Here is a 19419-nt window from a genome sequence, read left to right on the forward strand (position 1 = left end):
GAAAAAAATGAGGTGATGTGAGTGTGGTTCTACCTTTTTCATGCTCTTATCAAGTGAATTCATGATTGATTTATTTACTCTTAAATAACACATTTATTCTCTAGTGTTCAGTTGACTAGTCATTTTCTTTCTTTTTTTTGTTTTTTTCCCAGTCAACTGCAGATCAACTATACATATGTACTTCCTTTTTCTCCAGGTACACAGCCAACTGTCTTGCCTTGGTCACCTATATGAACGAAGAGCACAAGTTATCATTCCTTAAGAAGATTTTTAATAGTGATGAATTGATCCACTTCAGGTTGAGGTAAGCAAAAGCTTTCTTTTAGGTTTTGCTGTAACTTTTTTGTACAATAACATAATTGATGAGATTCTTCCCTCAGGTTATTAGAAGAGGCCCAGTTGCAGGACTTGGAGAAGGCCTTGGTTTTGGCCAATCCAGAAGCCTCCCTTTGGCATAAGGATAAGGAGCTGCAATACCTACAAGGACACCTTATTTCAGCTGACCTCTCCTCCAGGGTGACAGCAGTATGTGGTGTGGTATTGCCCAAGCAGCCTCCGGCCCCTGGAGAGCAGGTATATTAGCATTATTAGTAGGGTATGTGCTCCCTTTCCCCTCTTAAATACTGAGTATGCTCCTTCCTTAGTTGGGCTCTTATGAATCAGGTGTGAATCCAAGTTGCTGGTCTAGTTTTGAAAGTGTTCAAGGGAGAAATTAAAAGAAACAAAGGGAAAAAAAGAGGGATGGATATATAGCTCAGTAGTAGAGTGCTTCCCTAGTATGTGCAAGGCCCTAGGTTCAGTTCCTAGCACTAAAAAAACAAAAAACTTAAGCAAAATTCTTTCACATATCTTGTTTGTTTACTACAAAAATTGTATGAAATTGAATAGCATTTGTTATCCTAAATATATGAAACACAAAGCAGAATGACTTGGAGAACCTTGAACTGCAAAGACTGGCGAAGACAGAGCTAGACATATAGAGAACTCCTGTCCTCAGTTCTGTCATAATATTCTTTGCCCATTGTGTGGGAGACCAGTATGTGTTGTGTTTCTTCCCTGCTGCCATATGAAATGATCTTCTTCCAAGATTGTGGCTCTAGACCACTTTAGACAGGCTGGGAGATTAAAAAAAAATGTAGAATCATTGGAAGACAGTCTGATTTTCTCTAGCAGTCTTCAGTCATCACTTTGGTGATCAGATCTACCCACTTTCTTCTTGGAAATAAGTCTTGAGGCCTTTAAAACATCAGTTTGTTTCTGACATGTAGCATTAAAAAGAAAAAAAAATATAGAAGTATACATATATGAAAGTGTACATGTCATAAGTGTTTAGTGAAGTAATTATTCATAAATTGAATGTATCTGTATGACCAACACTAAGAAACCTGTACCTCCAGGTTTTTAATGTGACCTTATCTAGAATTAGAACTTTTATCTTTAGAACTGTGTCATCTTTTGACTGAAATTCTACATTTATCCAGTAAACATATTGTTTGCTTTTTTTATGAAAAATGCCAAACATGTTCCAAAGTAGGAAGAATGGTGTAATGAATCCTTAAATACTTTTCACCCAGCTTAAATAGTAATCTATTCATAATCAGTTGTTTCCTTTATATTTCTGCAAAACTTTCCAATATCATTCATAAATATTCCAGTATTTATCTCCAAAAGAAAGACTTAATGCCAACACTTACTATACCTTAAAAAAAAAAAATCTAACAATGTTATGATATTCTCTTGGTGTCCATATTTCCCTAATGAATGCATTCTTTTTTTGAGGGAAGGGGTCCAACCTGTGCTGAGTATACATTACCACCTATCTTCATCCCCAATCCCTGCATTCTTTTTTTTTTTTTTTTGGTGTGTGGGGGGGTAGGGATATCAGGGATTGAATTCAGGGACACTCAACCACTGAGCCACATCCCCAGCCCTGTTTTATATTTTATTTAGAGATAGGGTCTCTCTGACTTGCTTAGCACCTTGCTTTTGCTGAGGCTGGCTTTGAATTCGCCATCCTCCTGCCTCAGCCTCCCGAGCTGCTGGGACTACAGGCAAGTGCCACTGTGACCAGCTCCAATCCCTGCATTCTTAATGTTAGATATGAAGTTCTAGAATATGGGGAGAGGAAGAAAATAAACACAAACCCAGCAGTAATAGATGAGGTTTGCTGAGCCCACTTCCCCATGCATCAACATTTTTAGCTTCTTAAAACTTTGAGAGACATTGTCTTAAATTTGTTAAAAATTTCTACTTCCATGGCTGGGGTTGTAGCCCAGAGGTAGAGCACTCATTAGCATGCATGAGGCACGGGGTTCAATCCTCAGCACCACATAAAAATAAAATAAAGGTATTTTGTCCACTTAAACTTTAGTTTATTTTTTATAACTAAAAAATAAATATTAAAAAAAATTCTTCCATTTTCACATGTACTCCTCCTTCAAGAAGGGAAAGAAGAAAGGTCAGATTCTTACTTTGTATAGCATACTTCTTACATTAGATTTGTTATAATTAAGTTATTAGCCCAGGTTTATGTAAGGTCAGTGGAAACGTTGTAGAAATTAACTTGTTTCCTTAGGGGAAGTAACTCTTCACTGACTTTTGTTTGTTTCTTGTCTCCTCCTCAGGCTAGTAATATGAGTTCTTCACGAGAACAAGAGCTGGCCCTTCGATCTTATGTGCTGGTTAAGTCTGTCTGCAAAAATCTTCAGACCCTGGCTTTGGCAGTGGCTTCTCAGAATGCTGTGTTGTTGGAAGGACCAATAGGATGTGGCAAAACTTCCTTAGTTGAACATTTAGCTGCAATGACAGGTAGAAGAAAGCCTCCTCAGCTTCTCAAAGTCCAGCTTGGAGATCAGACTGACAGTAAGGTAATTAAGAAATGGCAAGCGTTGGTGGTTTGGCATTCTTGTAACTATTGGCATTCAAGTATTGTTTTTGCTAAGGGAATACAAAAATGGATAATAGTCTTGCTCATGACTGTTGGGGCAATCTGTGAAAACTTTAAGTGATGACATCGCTATGGAATGATTCACAGAATTAATCAAAGGAAGTAGTCTTAGCATATTAGGTGTGTGGTTTCTCTAATTATTTTATTTTTCTTCTGCAGATGCTGTTGGGGATGTATCGCTGCACAGATGTTCCTGGAGAGTTTGTGTGGCAGCCTGGTACCCTGACACAGGCAGCCACAAAGGGCCATTGGATTCTTCTGGAGGATATTGACTATGCCCCCTTAGATGTGGTATGTCATCTTACTAAATCACTGCTTCCTAACGTCTCTTCTGTTTTTGAGGTCATTTTGTTAATAGTGACTGGGGATGGTGTTTCATTTTTTAAAAAATGATGTTTTTTAAGAAGCCCAGAACCAGAGCTGACTTCTACCCATGAGAGTTTAAAAAAATAAAATTGAAATATAAATAAAACTAGTTTAAAAGTACTTGTTGATTTTATCCTTTTTTGAGTGCCTGCCTTCATGGACAATTTTTTTCAGATATTACATTACCTGGAAAATCATTAGACCTGTAGATTTTGGAATTAGAACCAAAGAAAAGTAAATAAAATGAAGGATATTTCATGTAAGCCATAATGATGCATCTGCCCCTGTCCCACACCTCAGTACATTTTTGTGTTGCCCAAGTCCAGATTAAAGATCAAATTAACAATTTCTGACTTGGTCTTCCTTTTGCAGTGCTTAGTAACCATTAGGAAATTCTTATAGTTCGAGTTTCATTTTGTACAGATCATTTTCCTGATAACACATTTGTTTCCAGAAGGTTTATGGTTTAATCATTTTTGGATTTCATTATCATTATAGTGAAGTTGTATTTACTTAAGAACATACAAGGATCCCTTGATTATTATTTTGTTATTTTTAGAACTTCTCAACAATAGTTGATCAGGTTACCTTGTGTGTGCTTGTGCACACAATTGTAAATTTGTGGTTTATTTTTTAGATCTCAGCTATAGTAGTTGTAATGCTAACTTTGATGTCTTGCCATCTGTTCTAGTATTTCTATGATGCTCTACTGTTAGTTCTTTGGGATAAGTATTTATGAATCTTCAAACTGAGTTTGTCTTTTTTTTCCCTTGTATTGGGGATTAAACCCAGAGGCATTCTGCCACTGAGCTACATCCTGGCCCTTTTCCTCTTTATTTTTTGAGATGGGGTCTTGCTAAGTTGCCCAGGCCTGTGATCTTCCTGTCTTGGCCTCCTGTGTAACTGGGATTATAAGCATGCACCACTATGCCAGCTAGACTTGTCTTCCAATTATCATTGTAGAAGTTAATATACTGAATATTCTTAATCTATGGACATTTTCCTGTACCCAAGTAATCACTTTGTTTTCTCTAAGTTGCTGGATTATATGCTTTGCAAATATTAAAAAAAAAATTGTTGACATACTCTGCCAAGTTTACTAGAGACTTAAGAAGGCTTCCTCCCCGTGCCCCCCAACACTGTAGTGACTACTAATTACAAAATATACACTGAAACATGTTAACAAAACTACAGGTTGGAAAAACTATTAAGGAAGAAAAAAGAAAACAAAACACATCTCTTGCCTAAGGGAAAAAAGAAAACCACAAAATTTTGTGTGGTTAGGCTTAGGTTTTCTTATTTGTTTTTCTTAACAGTGTTGAGATCCAACCTAGGGTCTCACTTGCTAGGCAAGGGTTCTGCCACTGATCTACATCCACATTTGTGACCCATTAATTTAATTTAAAGTTACCTTTTACAAATATTTAGGATGATTTTCTTTAGTTTCAAGTTTTGGAATATCCTGGAATTGCCCCTATATTCTTTTGTGCTTCCCTTCAGCTTCTAGCTACGAATGAAATAATTTTGCTATGAAAAATTAGTACCCACTAAATTGGAACAATCCTCTTTGGCCCTCTCTTCTTCCCTCCCTCCTTCTCTCCCTCCCTCTCTCTCTCTCTCTCTTTTTTTTTTAACAAACTTCCCCTGTAAACCCATAAGCTCCATATGTCTAATTGACTTTCTTTAAAAAAGGAAATCTCTTCTTGGGCTGGGTTTGGTGGTACATACCTGTTGTCCCAATCTCTTAGGAGGCTAAGGCAGGAGGATCACTTGAACTTTAGAGTCTAAGCAATATAATGAAACCCTATCTCAACCAAAAAAAAAAAAAAAAAAGAATTCTACTTGAATGTCCCATAGCCAGTATAAATTCAAGATGTCCAAATTAGAATAGCCTTTTCTGCCCTGCAGTTAATATGCCAGAACCTAGAATCATCTAGGTTTTTTTCTTTTCTCATTTAATTTCCAGATCCGTTATTCACTGTCTTCTTCTTTCTATCCCACTTCTTTCCTATCCTGCTCTCTTCTATTCTATCTGTCTAGCATGCCTTTGTAACATAGTGTTTTTCTCTGAGTAACTCTTATTTCCCCTAGGCTGATCTCTTTTCAGTTTATATTCCACATTGCTACACAGTTCATTTTTTTTTTTAAATAAAAGTTTTTTCTTAGTCTAAAATACTCTTGATACTTATTTTTGTCATGAAAAAGCTCAGTCTTTTTAGCTCAGCATTGGAGGCTTTTTATTCCCTATGTCTGAACTTTACCTCTTTATCTGGCTCCATTTGCACATTCTTTCCCATCCTTAATGCCATTGTTTATGCCATTTCTTTCCTACCAAATGTAGCTATTTCTTCTCATACTGAGCAAATAAGATTACTTTGGGGACAGCTTCATTGTCCTGCTTCTAAATTGGTTCATATCAGTTCAGAGCCACCGTTTCTTTTCACATGTCACCTTGTATGTATACCCCTGGAGCCATGCTTATCGTCTCCCATCAAATTTTAGGATCTAAAGTCTTAATACTGTTTGTATCATTGTATGTTGCTTCGTTCTAATCCACAGAAGGCACTTAGTGAATGTTGCATGAAGTAAGTGTTATGCTGGAATGTAGGTGACTTGGACATTCCCACCTGCATTTGATCCTAGTTTCCACCATGAGAACTGAAGTTTCTCATAAAGATGTGTTCCTCATTTGGATTGTTTTGGTTTTTGTTACTTGTCTTAATATCTGTTTATCAGTGGAGTTTGTGATTTAGGTTTCAGTGCTGATCCCGCTTTTGGAGAATGGACAACTCTTGATTCCTGGCCGAGGGGACTGTCTGAAAGTGGCTCCTGGATTTCAGTTTTTTGCAACCAGGAGGTATGTGCTATTAACCTTTGTTTCAACTCTGCAGCCTCTTTATCATGTGTCTTCATGCTGAGTCTAGAAACCTTGGTATAATTATCTGAACCTATTTTAAGCAGGGTTAATTAGAAATGATGAGAGAGCCAACTTTCTCATTCCTGATTTTACACACATATGTAAGTCATTTTTATTTATATGTGGTGCTGAAGATTGAACCCAGTGCCTCTCATGTGCTAGGCTAGTGTTCTACCACTGACCTATAGCCCCAGCCCTCATTCCTGATTTTATTTAATGAAGATAATTAATTTATAAAATGAGCTATTTGTTTTTTCATTTAAAAATAGTCGGTTTTAAACATTTTATCTTGTTTTTTAAAATAAAGTGAGATTATCGTCAGATAGTTCTGAGTTGAGTCCTGACACTGACATTTAGTACCTGCGTATACCTTCTAAACAGTATGAATATATTGAGGCTAATCATTTCTTTTTCAAATAGTGTGATTTGCATTACCTATCACAGGATAAGCACCCAATTAATGGCTAGCCATGATGATGAAGAAGATGTTATGTAGATTTTAAGCAATTAAAAAATTTAATTAAATTTAGGATGGAAAAAAAACAGCAGATTTGGTATATTTCTATCCACATTTTAAAATACCAAGAAGGCAACAGTTTCTTTTTTTATGCTAATGTACTCCTGCTTCTGCAAGGTCTTAAAATACCCACAAATGAAACTAACATTATATATTTAATGATTACATTAGTGTTTGCCTGAGTAAAGATTGACTCCTAGATGAAGTATGGGGCTAACCTAACTATACTCAAGAAGCACCTTGCCAGACTCTGTTAACACTTTTTTCTTTTTTTCATGGTGCTGGGGAGGAACGTAGGGCCTCGAACATGGTAGGCAACTGAATTACACCCCAGTCAACCTTATGGTTTTATTTATTTTTTTGTGTGTCAGAGACTGATGCCCAGTCTTTTTTATTTTATTTATTTATTTATTTTGAGATGGGGTCTCATCAAGTTGCTTAGGGCCTTACTCAGTTGCTAAGGCTGGCTTTGAACTTGTGATCCTCCTGCCTCAGCTTCCCAAGTTGCTGGGATTACAGGTATGCACCACCATGCCAACCCCTATTGCTTTTAATGTAAGTTGATTTAAATTACACAGATAACGAAGTTTTTCTTAGAAAGTCCCATGACATCATGTCAGGCAACCTAGATATCAGACAGACTTAAATTCAGCTCTTAGTCCTATCATTTATAGTTGTGGTTGGTGAACAAGGGATTATTACTGTTCTTTTCCTTATACATTAGAAGAAAATAATGGCACCTCTCTTCAGGACAGTTGTTGTGAGGATCAAACGGCTAATGTGTAAGCATGTAATTTGTCCAGAGTGTATGTTGAATATATAATCCTCTCTTCTTGGGAAAATTTTTATGATTTTCAAGTATGGTAGCTTCTGGTAGCAAACAGTGAATTATTGTTAATGCTATAGTTCTTGGATTATGTTTTTCTGAAGGTATTTATGCTTAAAGGATGAACAGGTCATTGAGATCAAAACACCTCATGGATTCATTTACATTGATTTGAAAACAACTTTAAACTCTATCATTCCTTCTTAGGAAAAGAGTCAAATATGGGTCAACTATTAGTCTTTTGTTGGTCATCTACCCTATAGGTAACAGAGTAGTATATGGCACTAGGAAGGATTAAGAGTATATTTATTCATGTGAGGTAATGTCCAACAAGTAATAATTGCCTTCTCATCTGCAGTTTACTTTCTATGAATTTAATTAGCTCAGTAGGCAGCAGGAGGTCTGAAGATATTAAATAAAAAATTCTAGATTTTGTAAACAGTTCTTAAATTTTAAATAACTTTGATTATGGAATATTGTGTAACTGCTTTATTATTGCTCAGGTCATTGTTATTAATCTTCTTACTGTGAATAATTTGGGAATTAAACTTTATCATAGGTATATGAATATAGGAAAAAACATGTGGGTGTTTGGTACTGACCATGATTTTATGCATCCACAGTTGGTCTTGGAATGTATGCCCCACAGATAGGTTAGATCTACTGTAACCTAATTCAAGATTAAATTTCAAACTGCTGATGTGTAACTTTATTTTTGAATGTAGACTCTTGACTTGTGGAGGTAATTGGTATCGACCACTAAATAGTCATGCCACTTTGTTAGACAAATATTGGACCAAAATTCACCTGGATAATCTGAATAAGAAAGAACTGAATGAGGTATGTGGTACTAGAAAATATTAAATTTTTTTTTTTACTTTTTATTATGAAAAGTTCCAAACTTACATGAAGTTTTTAAGTTTGTATAGATTGAGCATCCCTTAACTAAAAATCTGAAATCCAGAATGCTTTATAATTTAGAACCTTTGGACATTGACATCATACCACAAGCGAAAAATGTCATGTCTGGCCTCATGTGTTGGGAGGTAGTTAAAATGCAGGCACACTAAAGATACTGCATAAAATACTTTTAAGTGTATATGAAGCATCTGATTTTGTGTCTAGACTATTTTGGTCACTGAAACACAGAAGGGATATACCTCAATGATACACTGCTGCCCTAGCATGCATGAGATCCTGGGTTCCATCTCCAGTACTGCCAAATAAAAAAAAAAAGTGTATGTATGTGTATGAATATGACACTATTAGGCCTTGAGTTCTATATCCTTTATAAATATGTGGATATTACATATATAAATTGGAATCATAATGTTCTTCTCAAACTAATTTAAATGGATGGTTAATTTTTCAAATATATATGTAGTTTCATGCCTTCTTAAACAAATTTGACTGTTTCATATCAACATAAAGGCTTGGAGCTAATATTATGAATTCCAAGTATAATACTGTAGTAAATTCTCAGCAGTTATTGAAGTGAATGGGACTTAGATCTTTTGCATCATTAATTCTTTTTAAGTTCCATTGCTTTTTATCAGCATTAACATTAACTTGTGGCCTTTTGAAAAACTATTTTTCTATGTCCTCATAACTGCTTCTAATTTACTTTTGACTGAGAAAGTGTGTAATGAACCTTACTAGAATTGTTGGGAACCATAGTAAATAGTTCTTGAAGAATTCTTTATTCAGTAATTCCTTGGATACTTTTATTTTGGTGGCATTGTTTGGGGATTAAACTTGGGGCTTCATACATGCTAGGCAAGTGCTCTGCCACTGAGCTGCATCACCAGCCTACATGCCTGTTTTGGTTGCTTGGAGACCCTTTTACCATCTAACTTCAATCCTGAAAGCTATGTTACAGATGGTGAGATTGCCGGATAACTGAGTTTGAGGTAGGAAAAAAAGCCATGGCATTTGAGTGGGCAGGTAGGACCAAAAGAATGTAAAGGTTTCAAGGTTTAAATTTTTATGCTTGGTAAAGATGACAAATTTCATAGAGAAATACACTTTCTGGTTAACTAGTGTCAGCAGTAGTTAAAATGTGTACATTTTATTTTATTTTTATTTTGTGGTACTAGGGATTAAATCTAGGCCTTAGGCATGCTAGGTAAACACTCTTATCACTAAACTCTGTGTATACTATTATTTATTTATTTTTTGGTATGGGGGAGGGGGGTTGGAATTCAGAGCTATATCCCCAGCATTTAAAAATCATTTTTTTGTTTTTGTTTTGAGTCAGGGTCTCACTAAGATGTTAAGGCCTTATAAATTGTAATTCTGCCTCACCTTCCCAAGCCTCTGGGATTAGAGGTGTGTATCACTGCACCCAGGGCTGTGTGTACTTTAAAAATTACTATGCTTGGGGTGAAATTTTCTTTCCTTTTTTCCCTCCCTCTGTTGACAGGTTCTTCAGAGCAGATATCCCAGCCTGTTGGAAGCTGCTGATCACCTGCTTGACATTTATATTGAGCTTACTGGAGAGAAACATCACTCTTCAAGTGATAATTGTATTGAAAGTGAAGAGGCATCTGAGGCAGTTTCAGAAGCCAGAAGAGAAAACAAAAGACCTATCCTTGAGGGCAGAGAATTGTCTCTAAGGTATTGGACTTGACACTTTTTTGAGTTGTGTGTGTGCGCGTGCGTGGGGCGGGGTCGGTTTAGTTGATAATTTAAAAGCAACTTACCCTAAAAGATCTTACCAACTCGAACTAAATGGTTTTGAAAGACATACTGAGTTTGAAAATTAAATTTTCATGAGATCAGATCTTTTTCAGATCTATAGGTACTGATTAGGAAGGCCTGAAAATATTATTTTTACCTTTAAAAATAACTTTTAAGGACAAACTTGATAATAATTCTTTAACTGGATTTCTTTTCTTAACATATGGGACCTTAAATTAACATTCTTGGATTTTGCTCCATATAATGAGTTCTATGCCTCAGCTCTCCTCTTTCAAGGGTTGGACTTGCCACTTGGAGTTAGGAATAGATAACTCCCCTCATTTTATTTTATTTTTATTTATTTTTAATGTTTATGTTTTTAGTTTTAGGGAGATATAATATCTTTTTTATTTTTATGTGGTGGGTGCTGAGGATCGAACTCATTACCTCACACATGCTAGGCGAGCACTCTACAACTTGAACCACAACCCCAGCCCTCCCCTCATTTTAATCAGTTATTTGCTTCCTTCCTTCCTTACCTTGTCTGGCATGGATGGGGGAAAATGAGTGATAGGTTACTTCCTCTAAGTTCTTACATCTAATACTTTTGTCTCCACATTAGAAGAAAAAATAGGATACTCATTTGTCAGGTGTCCTTAACAAACTCTGATGTTTTTGGTCTAAGATTTTTTATTTCTTACTTTTTTTTTTTTTTTAAAGGGATCTACTGAATTGGTGTAATAGGATTGCTCATAGCTTTGACAGTTCATCTTCATCAGCATCATTAAATATTTTTCAAGAGGTAAGATAAAGTCTTTGTGTTGGTTGTCTCGTTGTTCTCTATATAGCTGCTGATTTTATTTCTTTCAGAATTTCTTTTGATTTGGCATGGTTTATTATCCTTAGCTAGTTAAAAATGAAGCTAAAATTGCCTTAACTCTTAATGGGGGCTTAAAGATAGAGTGCTTGCCTAGCGTGCATGAGGCCCTGGGTCTAATCCCCAGCACTGCTAACAAAACAGGAATCTTAATTGGGCACAATAGATATTTTGTAATTTATTTATTTATTTATTTATTTATTTATTTATTTATTTATTTTATTTGGTGAGGGCTGATGTTTTGTAGTTTTAAGACATTGTTACTAATTTCAAAAGAAGTATAGTTTGAGAGAGTGAAATTAAAAGGTGGAATGAAAGTATACTCCAAAGTAATGGTAAGGTGATGTGGTAAAATATAGATTGTTTCTAAGATATGTATTATGCACCTTGCATAATTTCTGAAGACTTTTGGATAAATTTGTGTTTATCTGATATTTACACTTGCCTCAGTGGAAATTTTATCTTTAGTATAGGGGAAAATGTGGGAATTATAAAGTATAACCTTGGTTTTTTTTTTTTTTTTAAAAAAAATGTGTTAGAGGGAAGACCTATTGAGTAATACTCTCTACCAGATTCTATAAGAACAAAGTAGGATTTATTCCCTCCACCATAAGAATAAAGATGATGCTGCCTGAAGATCTGTTGGCTATAACATTGACCAATTTTGATTAAAAAGTGTTCTGGTTTCTGACAGCTGGGATTGGGGAAGAGAACATGACCAGTTTGGTTTACACTATCTTTGTGTGTAGTAAAGTTTTTTTGAGTAGAAAGAAATCTCCTTTGGAGTGTACCCTTAGGTCACGTTGAACCCTGAAATGCTTTGTGGCAATCTGTTCTTGTCCTTCATTTTCCAAATTCTCCATTTTTCATCTCTTACAAATAACTGTTTCATACTTTTCTAATAAATTGAGTCATTGGTAAGATTCATCTTATTTACTTTCTATTGTAAAATATTGTGTCTATATAAAGCTACTTATTGACTGCTTGCAGTGGACCACACGATCCCAGCTACTTGGGAGGTTGAGGTTCCAGGAAAGCAAGCTTTTGCTGTTATGTCAGCACTGAGAGAGAGTTGTTTCTTCCATGAGCCACATACCTAATAATGAACACTAACTTGCTATTCTTTACATAAAGTTAAGATCTGCAAAATGAGTTAAGGTTTTTGTTTGTTTATTTCTAATTTTACCAGTAACTCAATAACAACATCCTCCATATTTGTTCGTGTGTTTTCTATTAGGTAAAGTCATATGTCCAGATTTGGCTCATTATTTATACCCCTTTCAGTACTGCATCAGTGTTCTTACGAATTTTATTTTCTTCCCTTTGAGGCCAGGCAGGATAGGATGTTCTGTGATTAATGTATTGTTTTTTGTTTTTTAATCAGTTGGCATTTGCCTTGGTTATTTTAATAGGCTCTGGACTGTTTCACAGCAATGCTTTCTGAGCGCACAAGCAAATTGAAAATGGCAGAAGTTATTGGAAGCAAGTTGAACATTTCTAAGAAAAAGGTACATGGTGCTATTTTTACTTCTCCTTTGAAAGCAGACTAGGGTATTTAGCTTGCTTATTGGTTTCTGGTCATTGCCTGGGATAACTTTTGCAATGTTGACTCCTCTGAGAATGTTGGTGTCATTACTGCCTTTCATGGATATAAATCTTCTAACATTCCCTAGTAGTTCTGCAAGTGTTTCCACATCCTTGAAGTCATTTTTCTTATGCCCTGTATCACATGTATACCTCATTCTCCAGTATTTTAATGACCATTCTCTGGTTATAGGCTTAGAACTGGAACTGTGTCTTAGTAACGTCTTTGTAGTTTGGTTCAGAGACACCCCCCCCCACCTTTTATTATTAATGTCCTCAAACATCAGGAAAGTTCAAAATAGTACCAATGAATACCTGTATACCCACTACTTAGGTTCATCACAGACATGGCTAATATTTTACCATTCTTGTTTTATATCCAAATATGTATTTATGAAGGGTTGGCAATGTAGCTCTGTGGCAGAGCATGTGTTTAGCATGCACAAGGCTGTGGGTTCAACCCCTAGCACCAGATATATGCAAATGAAATTTTTGGAGGAAAGAGCCCTTCAATAGTGGTAATGTTGTGGTTGGGGGCTGGAGAAATGTTTAGGGCTCATCTTGAGCAGATATTTGGCTTTCCTACTTGAATTATGTCTATAGCATGCTTCGTGTAAGGAACTGCAATAGTGGAAATGTTTCTTTAGCTTCTTAAGAAGTTGGGGTGTTTTGGGTAATAGAATACTCCACTGAGAGGGAATTAATTAATTAATACATATACTAATCTTAGTGGGCAAAGGAATGAAACAAACCACTTAGACTAATCAGTGTTTACCCTTTTTCTTTGGGGAGGGTTCATCTTCCTTGAGCATTTTGCCCCTTTTTTGCTTTTGTGAAACCTGAACAAAATCCGGCTTGAGTTATCAACAAGTAAAGAGATGGATGGCTAGACACCCAGGAGCATCTTCCATAACTTCCTTTTCTGCTTTGACTAGTCAGATGAACCATGTTAGAAATTTAAAGCAGAGAATAGCATGGTTGAAGAGAAATCTACTAATTTTTTTCCCGTAAGTTAGGAGGTGAGGGGTTTTTTGTTTTGTTTTTACTCTGTTGGGAAATGTCTATCAGCAGTGTCCACTTTGGATATAGACAGAGGTTTATTTACATGAGTCAAAAGGACCATTTTATGGAAATACAGTCAGTGTTTTAAAAGAAGACATTGGAAACTCGGAAAATGAAGAAAAATCAACCTTGATTAAAAGCTAACTTGCCTATCTTGGAAGTAGAGTGTGTTTCCAGGTAGAAGGCTGATTAGAAGGTCACAATGAGCCTCTGTGAATAAGAAAATGTTAAAGAGCATGCAGATTTTTATTCAGTTGAAATCTTTTCCTCCCACAGGCCGAATTTTTCTGTCAACTTTATAAACCAGAAATTCTGATCAATGAACTAGATGTGCAAGTAGGCAGAGTGCGACTTCTTCGGAAACAAAACGAGGCTGCTCATGTACAGAGGTAAGTGGGGTTCTAAACTAACCTATGTACTATGTGGTCATTAAGAATTGATAGAAGGTCTCGTCTTATCCTTTGAACAGAATACCTTACTGAACTGTCATTTTGCCAGCATGGTATGTGGTCAGGAGCAGTGTTTTTCCAAAGTATGTTCTATGAAACTGGATGTTAACAGGAGGTGATAAAGGCCATTAGAGATGTGGACTAGCGAAGATGATCCTTGGTTTTTGCTCGCTGTAGTGCATTTATTGAAGCAGGGCTCAGGTGGAAGTCAGACTTTGGCATTTGTCTATATTGAGGGCTGGGATTATATAAGATTCTGAGCTGGTAATATTTATTATAAACTTAATCGATGCTGGCATTGTGCTAAGTGCTTTCATTTGCTTTTTCATATAGTGATTATAATAATTTTATAAATTATGATTTATAAACCTTAACAGTGACCAAAAATTTAGTGACATTAAAGAACAGACATTATTCTTACAATTCTGGAGGTTAGAAGTCTGAAGTCAAGGTGTTGATAGGGCCATATTTCCTCCGAGAGGTCTAGGGAAGAATACTTTTTTGCTACTTTCTGGATGATTTTGGCTCTCAGCAATCCTTGACTTAGGTCTGTATCCGTCCGATTTCTATCTCTGTTGTTACAGGGCCTTTTCCCTGCTTATGTGTTTCTGTCTCTAGATTGCTTTTACAAGGATACCAGCTGCTGGATTTATTGCCCACTCAAAGAAGTATGACCTCTTCTTAACTTGGTTAAATCTGCAAATATCCTATTTAAAAATAAAGTTCCACAGATTCTGGATAGACTGAATTTAAGTGAAGACACTTAAACCCATTACAATTATCATAAATATTTTATAGGTGAAAAAACTGAGGTTAAGGCAGGTTAAGTAATTTGTTCAAGACACAGCTAATATAGTGTCTTGTCATATAGATGTTTTGAATTTCCAGAGCCTAGCACCTTACACAGGTGTATGACTCTTTAGTGTTTGCAGAGCAAATTAATTTTGTAATTCATATGTTGTAGGAATATTTGGTATAGCATGAAGACAATTACTGTGGGCTATTTCCTCATTCTTCTTTGTTGAACCTGGAAATTAGAATTCCTTTCAACACTAAGAAAAGCTTGCAGCCTGACTTTTTTTGAGGGGGGGAACCTTCATCAATAGGGATCAAACCCAAGGTTGGTAAACTGTTCTACCACTGATGTATATCCCCAGGCTGGCTTTTAAACTCCTTTTTCCCATTCTTAGGGAGAAATTCACTTTTGCTGCTACACGGCCATCCTCTGTTCTCATTGAACAGCTTGCAGTGTGCGTCAGCAAAGGGGAGCCTGTGTTGCTGGTGGGAGAGACTGGGACTGGCAAAACCTCTACTGTCCAGTACTTGGCACACATTACAGGTAACTCCTGGAGGGAAATGACTGCCCTTAAGCATTTTGCAATGACTCTTTTTGTTTTTTGTTTTTAAACAGTCTAAAGATAACTAGAGTTTTAAAAAGTGACCTTTCTCCATCTGTGTTGTTTCCCAGAAATGACCACTATTAACTGATTGGATTAATTTTTGGTGTGCAAATGTCATGTGCATATAGATGGTGGGTTTTTTGTTTTTTTTTTTTTAGTTTTAGGTGGACACAACATCTTTATTTTATTTTTATGTGGTGCTGAGAATCGAACCCAGTGCCTCACACATGCTAGGCAAGTGCGCTATCACTTGAGCCACATCCTCAGTCTAGATGGTGTTTTCATACAGATGGAATTATACTCTACATATTACATTAAGTTAAGCAGATTGGACAATTTTTTAAAATTTTTTATTTTTTTAATTTGGCTTCTAATGGTCAAATAATTACACATTATGGACATTTACTTAGCCCTCATTGTAGACCTTGACTTAATGAAGGGTGTTTTCCTATGCATAGTTATCCAGATGCTATACCAGTAATGCCACAGTGAATGTGACTGTTTTATATCTATATGGAGATGTGAGAAAATTTAAAAAGTTTGTGGTCCCTGAAGTAAAATGAGAAGATACATGGAAATACATATTAAATGTTTGTGCTATTCTATGTCTTTATATTCTTAAGATGTATACTGGATATTAATCAGCATTTAAAAGTTTGGAATAATTCTTTTTCCCTTTCTTTTATAAAGGCCACCGTTTGAGAGTTGTCAATATGAATCAGCAGAGTGACACTGCAGACTTGCTTGGAGGGTAAATGTGGTTTGAAATTTTTTTCATGTTATTTTGTGTTTACTGCTTGAGGTAAGAAACACTTACCTTACAAAGCTTTGGCAGCCTGGGGAAAATATTCATAGACTAGCACCCCTTGCTGCACCCCAGCACGGTACTTATTAGAATTTATTGAGAGGATCTTGGCTATGTAGATGATTTTTTTTCATTATAAAGGTCCTTGTTCTCAATGATGGATGATACACTGGAAGGGAAGAGGGAAGACAAACCAGACAAGTATATTAATCAGGTAGCATTTGTATATATAGTACAATTGAACTAAAGCATAGGTTTTAAGAACTTTTATGAAGATTTTTTGCTGTCACTCTTCAAAGATGCTTCTACAGATCTTTTTATTTAACCAGGCATGTCTATGCTGTTTATTTCTTTTTTTGCATCTATATATGTCTTCAGTAATTTCTTACTTTTTTAATCCTATACTAATCAAACACAGACAAGTTCATCTTTTCCTCTAAGAATTTATAATGTTCTGTCAGTCATTTCAAGTTATTGTAAATGTATTGAATACACAGGAACCCATTGGTGCCCTGATGCAATTGATATTATGAAAGATTTGTAACTAACAGATAATAAACTGGAGTTTCGTTTTGGTGCCAAATTGGTGACTAGAATATATTCCTTTTTTCTTGTTAGTAGAATAGCATGAGTTACTAAAAGAAAACTTTACATACTCCTCAATTTTTGTATCGTTGGAAATTTCCCTTGTTTTCTCTATTCTCATATTAGTAGAAAGTAACATAAATCAAATCTTGTAATATATATCATAGTGTAGGTTGCTAGGTGACTCTCTTGTTTAAGAATCATTGTTTGTAAGATTGGAAGATCAAAAGTCTTTTTAGAAAAGGCAAGAAAGTGGAAAACAAAATTCAGGAGAAGGCAAGGAGACAGGCCAGAAAGGATGATATTTCTGTCCCTCGTATGTGTGGTTAGTTCCATTTCTTATATTATTTACATTAAATATATCTAGCATATATCAAGTTTTATGTTGGAAAAAGAAGATATTTATGGATCTAATTGGATTGGTTTACAAATCTGCATCTTTTAGATTGATTTTTCAAAAAACTATTATTATAGGTAAAGACACTATAAAATGAAGAGCCTTAATGGCATCAAACCATATACATTACTGAAAATTCCCTTCCTATGGTTGTTAGCACCCATTGCTTTTTAATTAGTGTAAGGATGATATGTTGTTTTTTTTTTTCATTTGATTTTTAATGAGGGGGAGCAGATCTTGCACTTGGTGGGAAAATGCTATACAACTGAGCTACACCCCAGCCCTTTTATTTAATTTTAACTTATTTTTTGTTTTTAAAATGGACTTCTGGCAGGCAGTATATAGATGTTCAACATTACCTGTGTGCTTCAAGAAGCCAAAATCCAACTGAGTTGGAGATGGATGCAGCCTAAGTGACCCCATGAGAGGGACAGAAAACTTAAAATCATTCCATAAAGAAAAAGTCTAGTACTAAAAAAGAAAAGTATAAAATTCAGGTTCATAGGGAAAGGGCTTGAGGAAAAGTAGTATCTGAGGGAAAAACTCTGGAGGAAAGAAAGAAGGTTCTCTTTGGAGAAGTTGGCAATGAAGGAAAAAAAAGATTGAGGAAAATCAAAGGTCATAGAAATAGAATGAAAATGTGCAATCTACATTTTCCTTGTCATGCATGGAACCATTCTTTTTTTTAATATTTATTTTTTAAGTGTAGTTGGACACAGTTGCTTTTATTTTATTTATTTTTATGTGGTGCTAAGGATCAAACCCAGGGCCTTGCATGTGCTAGGTGAGCACTCTACTGCTGAGCTACAACCCCAGCCCTATTGGAACCATTCTTAAAAGAAACTATACAGAAGAGGACAGAACTCAAATTAAACTCAGAACCTGAACATGAAATGAAGAAACAGCGTTTATCATTTATTTTTATTACTTAGCATGTATTGTTTTGTCTTTTATATTTTCTTTACATGTTCTACATTTTGGAGAGTCATTTTCTTTAGTTGTAGCCATTTTCAAATGAACAGATTTTGACAGGGAGGGTGGGTACTGGGGATTGAACTACAGCAGTTGTTTACCTGAATTATATCGCCAGTTCTTTTAAATTTTGATACAGGGTTTTTGCTAATTGTTGAGGTTGGCCTCAAGTGATTCTCCTGCCTTAGCCTTCAAGGCACTAGGATTATAGGAGTTTTCCACCATACCTAGCTTCAAATGATCTTTTCCATGTAGTTCTAAAGAATACAATACCTGGTGACTTATTTTTCATAGAGGCAGGTGTCTTGGACCCATGTCAGTTTTGTTCCCATTGAGTATGTGTGTTGTGGTTAATTTGGGGATTTTAGTTTTTTCCTTTTTTGAGCTGTATGCTTTTTCTGTTCTTCTCTTTTGGGTACTGGGGATTAATCAATCAAATACCAGGGTTTCATGCATGATAAGTATATGCTGTCCCACTGACTTAAATCCTCAGCGCATTTTTCTCATTGATTGAATCATATATTGACTTAACTGCTTTAGCAACTATACTCAACTTTAAAGAACTCCAATTTTTATTAAGCCACTTTTTTCATAAAATTGATAGACAGTAATAGCAGTGCTTGATTAATATTAGTAATAACAGCTAACTCTTTGTGGCAGTCCTCATATGCCAAGGACTGTTTTGAGTCCTTTGTATGCATTAAAAGAATGTGTGTTCTGCCATTAAACTGCTGCCTCCATTAGCTTTGGATCCCATGTTTACTATTTTCAGTACTAACAGTTTCATTTAGATGACGTGTATATTTTGTTCCATTTCTCACCACTTCCCATGTTGTCCCTTTAGTTCATCATCTTTTGCCTGGTCTAGTGCTTTGGTCTTGTTTCTTTGTTTCAACTTCTAACTTCCTCTAGTCTTTTATGCCATGTGGTATTTTTTGGAGTGTGTTTGTTTTGTACCATGGATTGAACACAAGGATGTTAACCACTGAGCCATATCCCCAGCCATTTTTATTTTGAGATAAGGTCTCGCAAAATT

The 19419-nt window shown here is 35.6% G+C and overlaps 1 protein-coding gene across 2 annotated transcripts in view; it reads left to right on the forward strand.

Annotated features, from left to right (window-relative positions):
- The window catches only part of Mdn1 (midasin AAA ATPase 1), a 142639-nt gene that overhangs the window by 19836 nt on the left and 103384 nt on the right, over positions 1-19419 (forward strand). For both annotated transcript variants that reach the window (XM_077801619.1, XM_077801620.1), the window contains exons 4-15: positions 197-304; positions 381-573; positions 2625-2867; positions 3107-3238; positions 6067-6170; positions 8299-8413; positions 9996-10189; positions 10973-11054; positions 12542-12637; positions 14052-14164; positions 15415-15563; positions 16315-16375. In XM_077801619.1, the coding sequence (XP_077657745.1) occupies positions 197-304; positions 381-573; positions 2625-2867; positions 3107-3238; positions 6067-6170; positions 8299-8413; positions 9996-10189; positions 10973-11054; positions 12542-12637; positions 14052-14164; positions 15415-15563; positions 16315-16375 (1590 nt within the window). The remainder of the gene's footprint in view (positions 1-196; positions 305-380; positions 574-2624; positions 2868-3106; positions 3239-6066; positions 6171-8298; positions 8414-9995; positions 10190-10972; positions 11055-12541; positions 12638-14051; positions 14165-15414; positions 15564-16314; positions 16376-19419) is intronic.

The sequence above is a fragment of the Urocitellus parryii genome, chromosome 8 (assembly GCF_045843805.1).
Source record: "Urocitellus parryii isolate mUroPar1 chromosome 8, mUroPar1.hap1, whole genome shotgun sequence".
In the NCBI taxonomy this organism is placed as follows: Eukaryota; Metazoa; Chordata; class Mammalia; order Rodentia; family Sciuridae; genus Urocitellus; species Urocitellus parryii.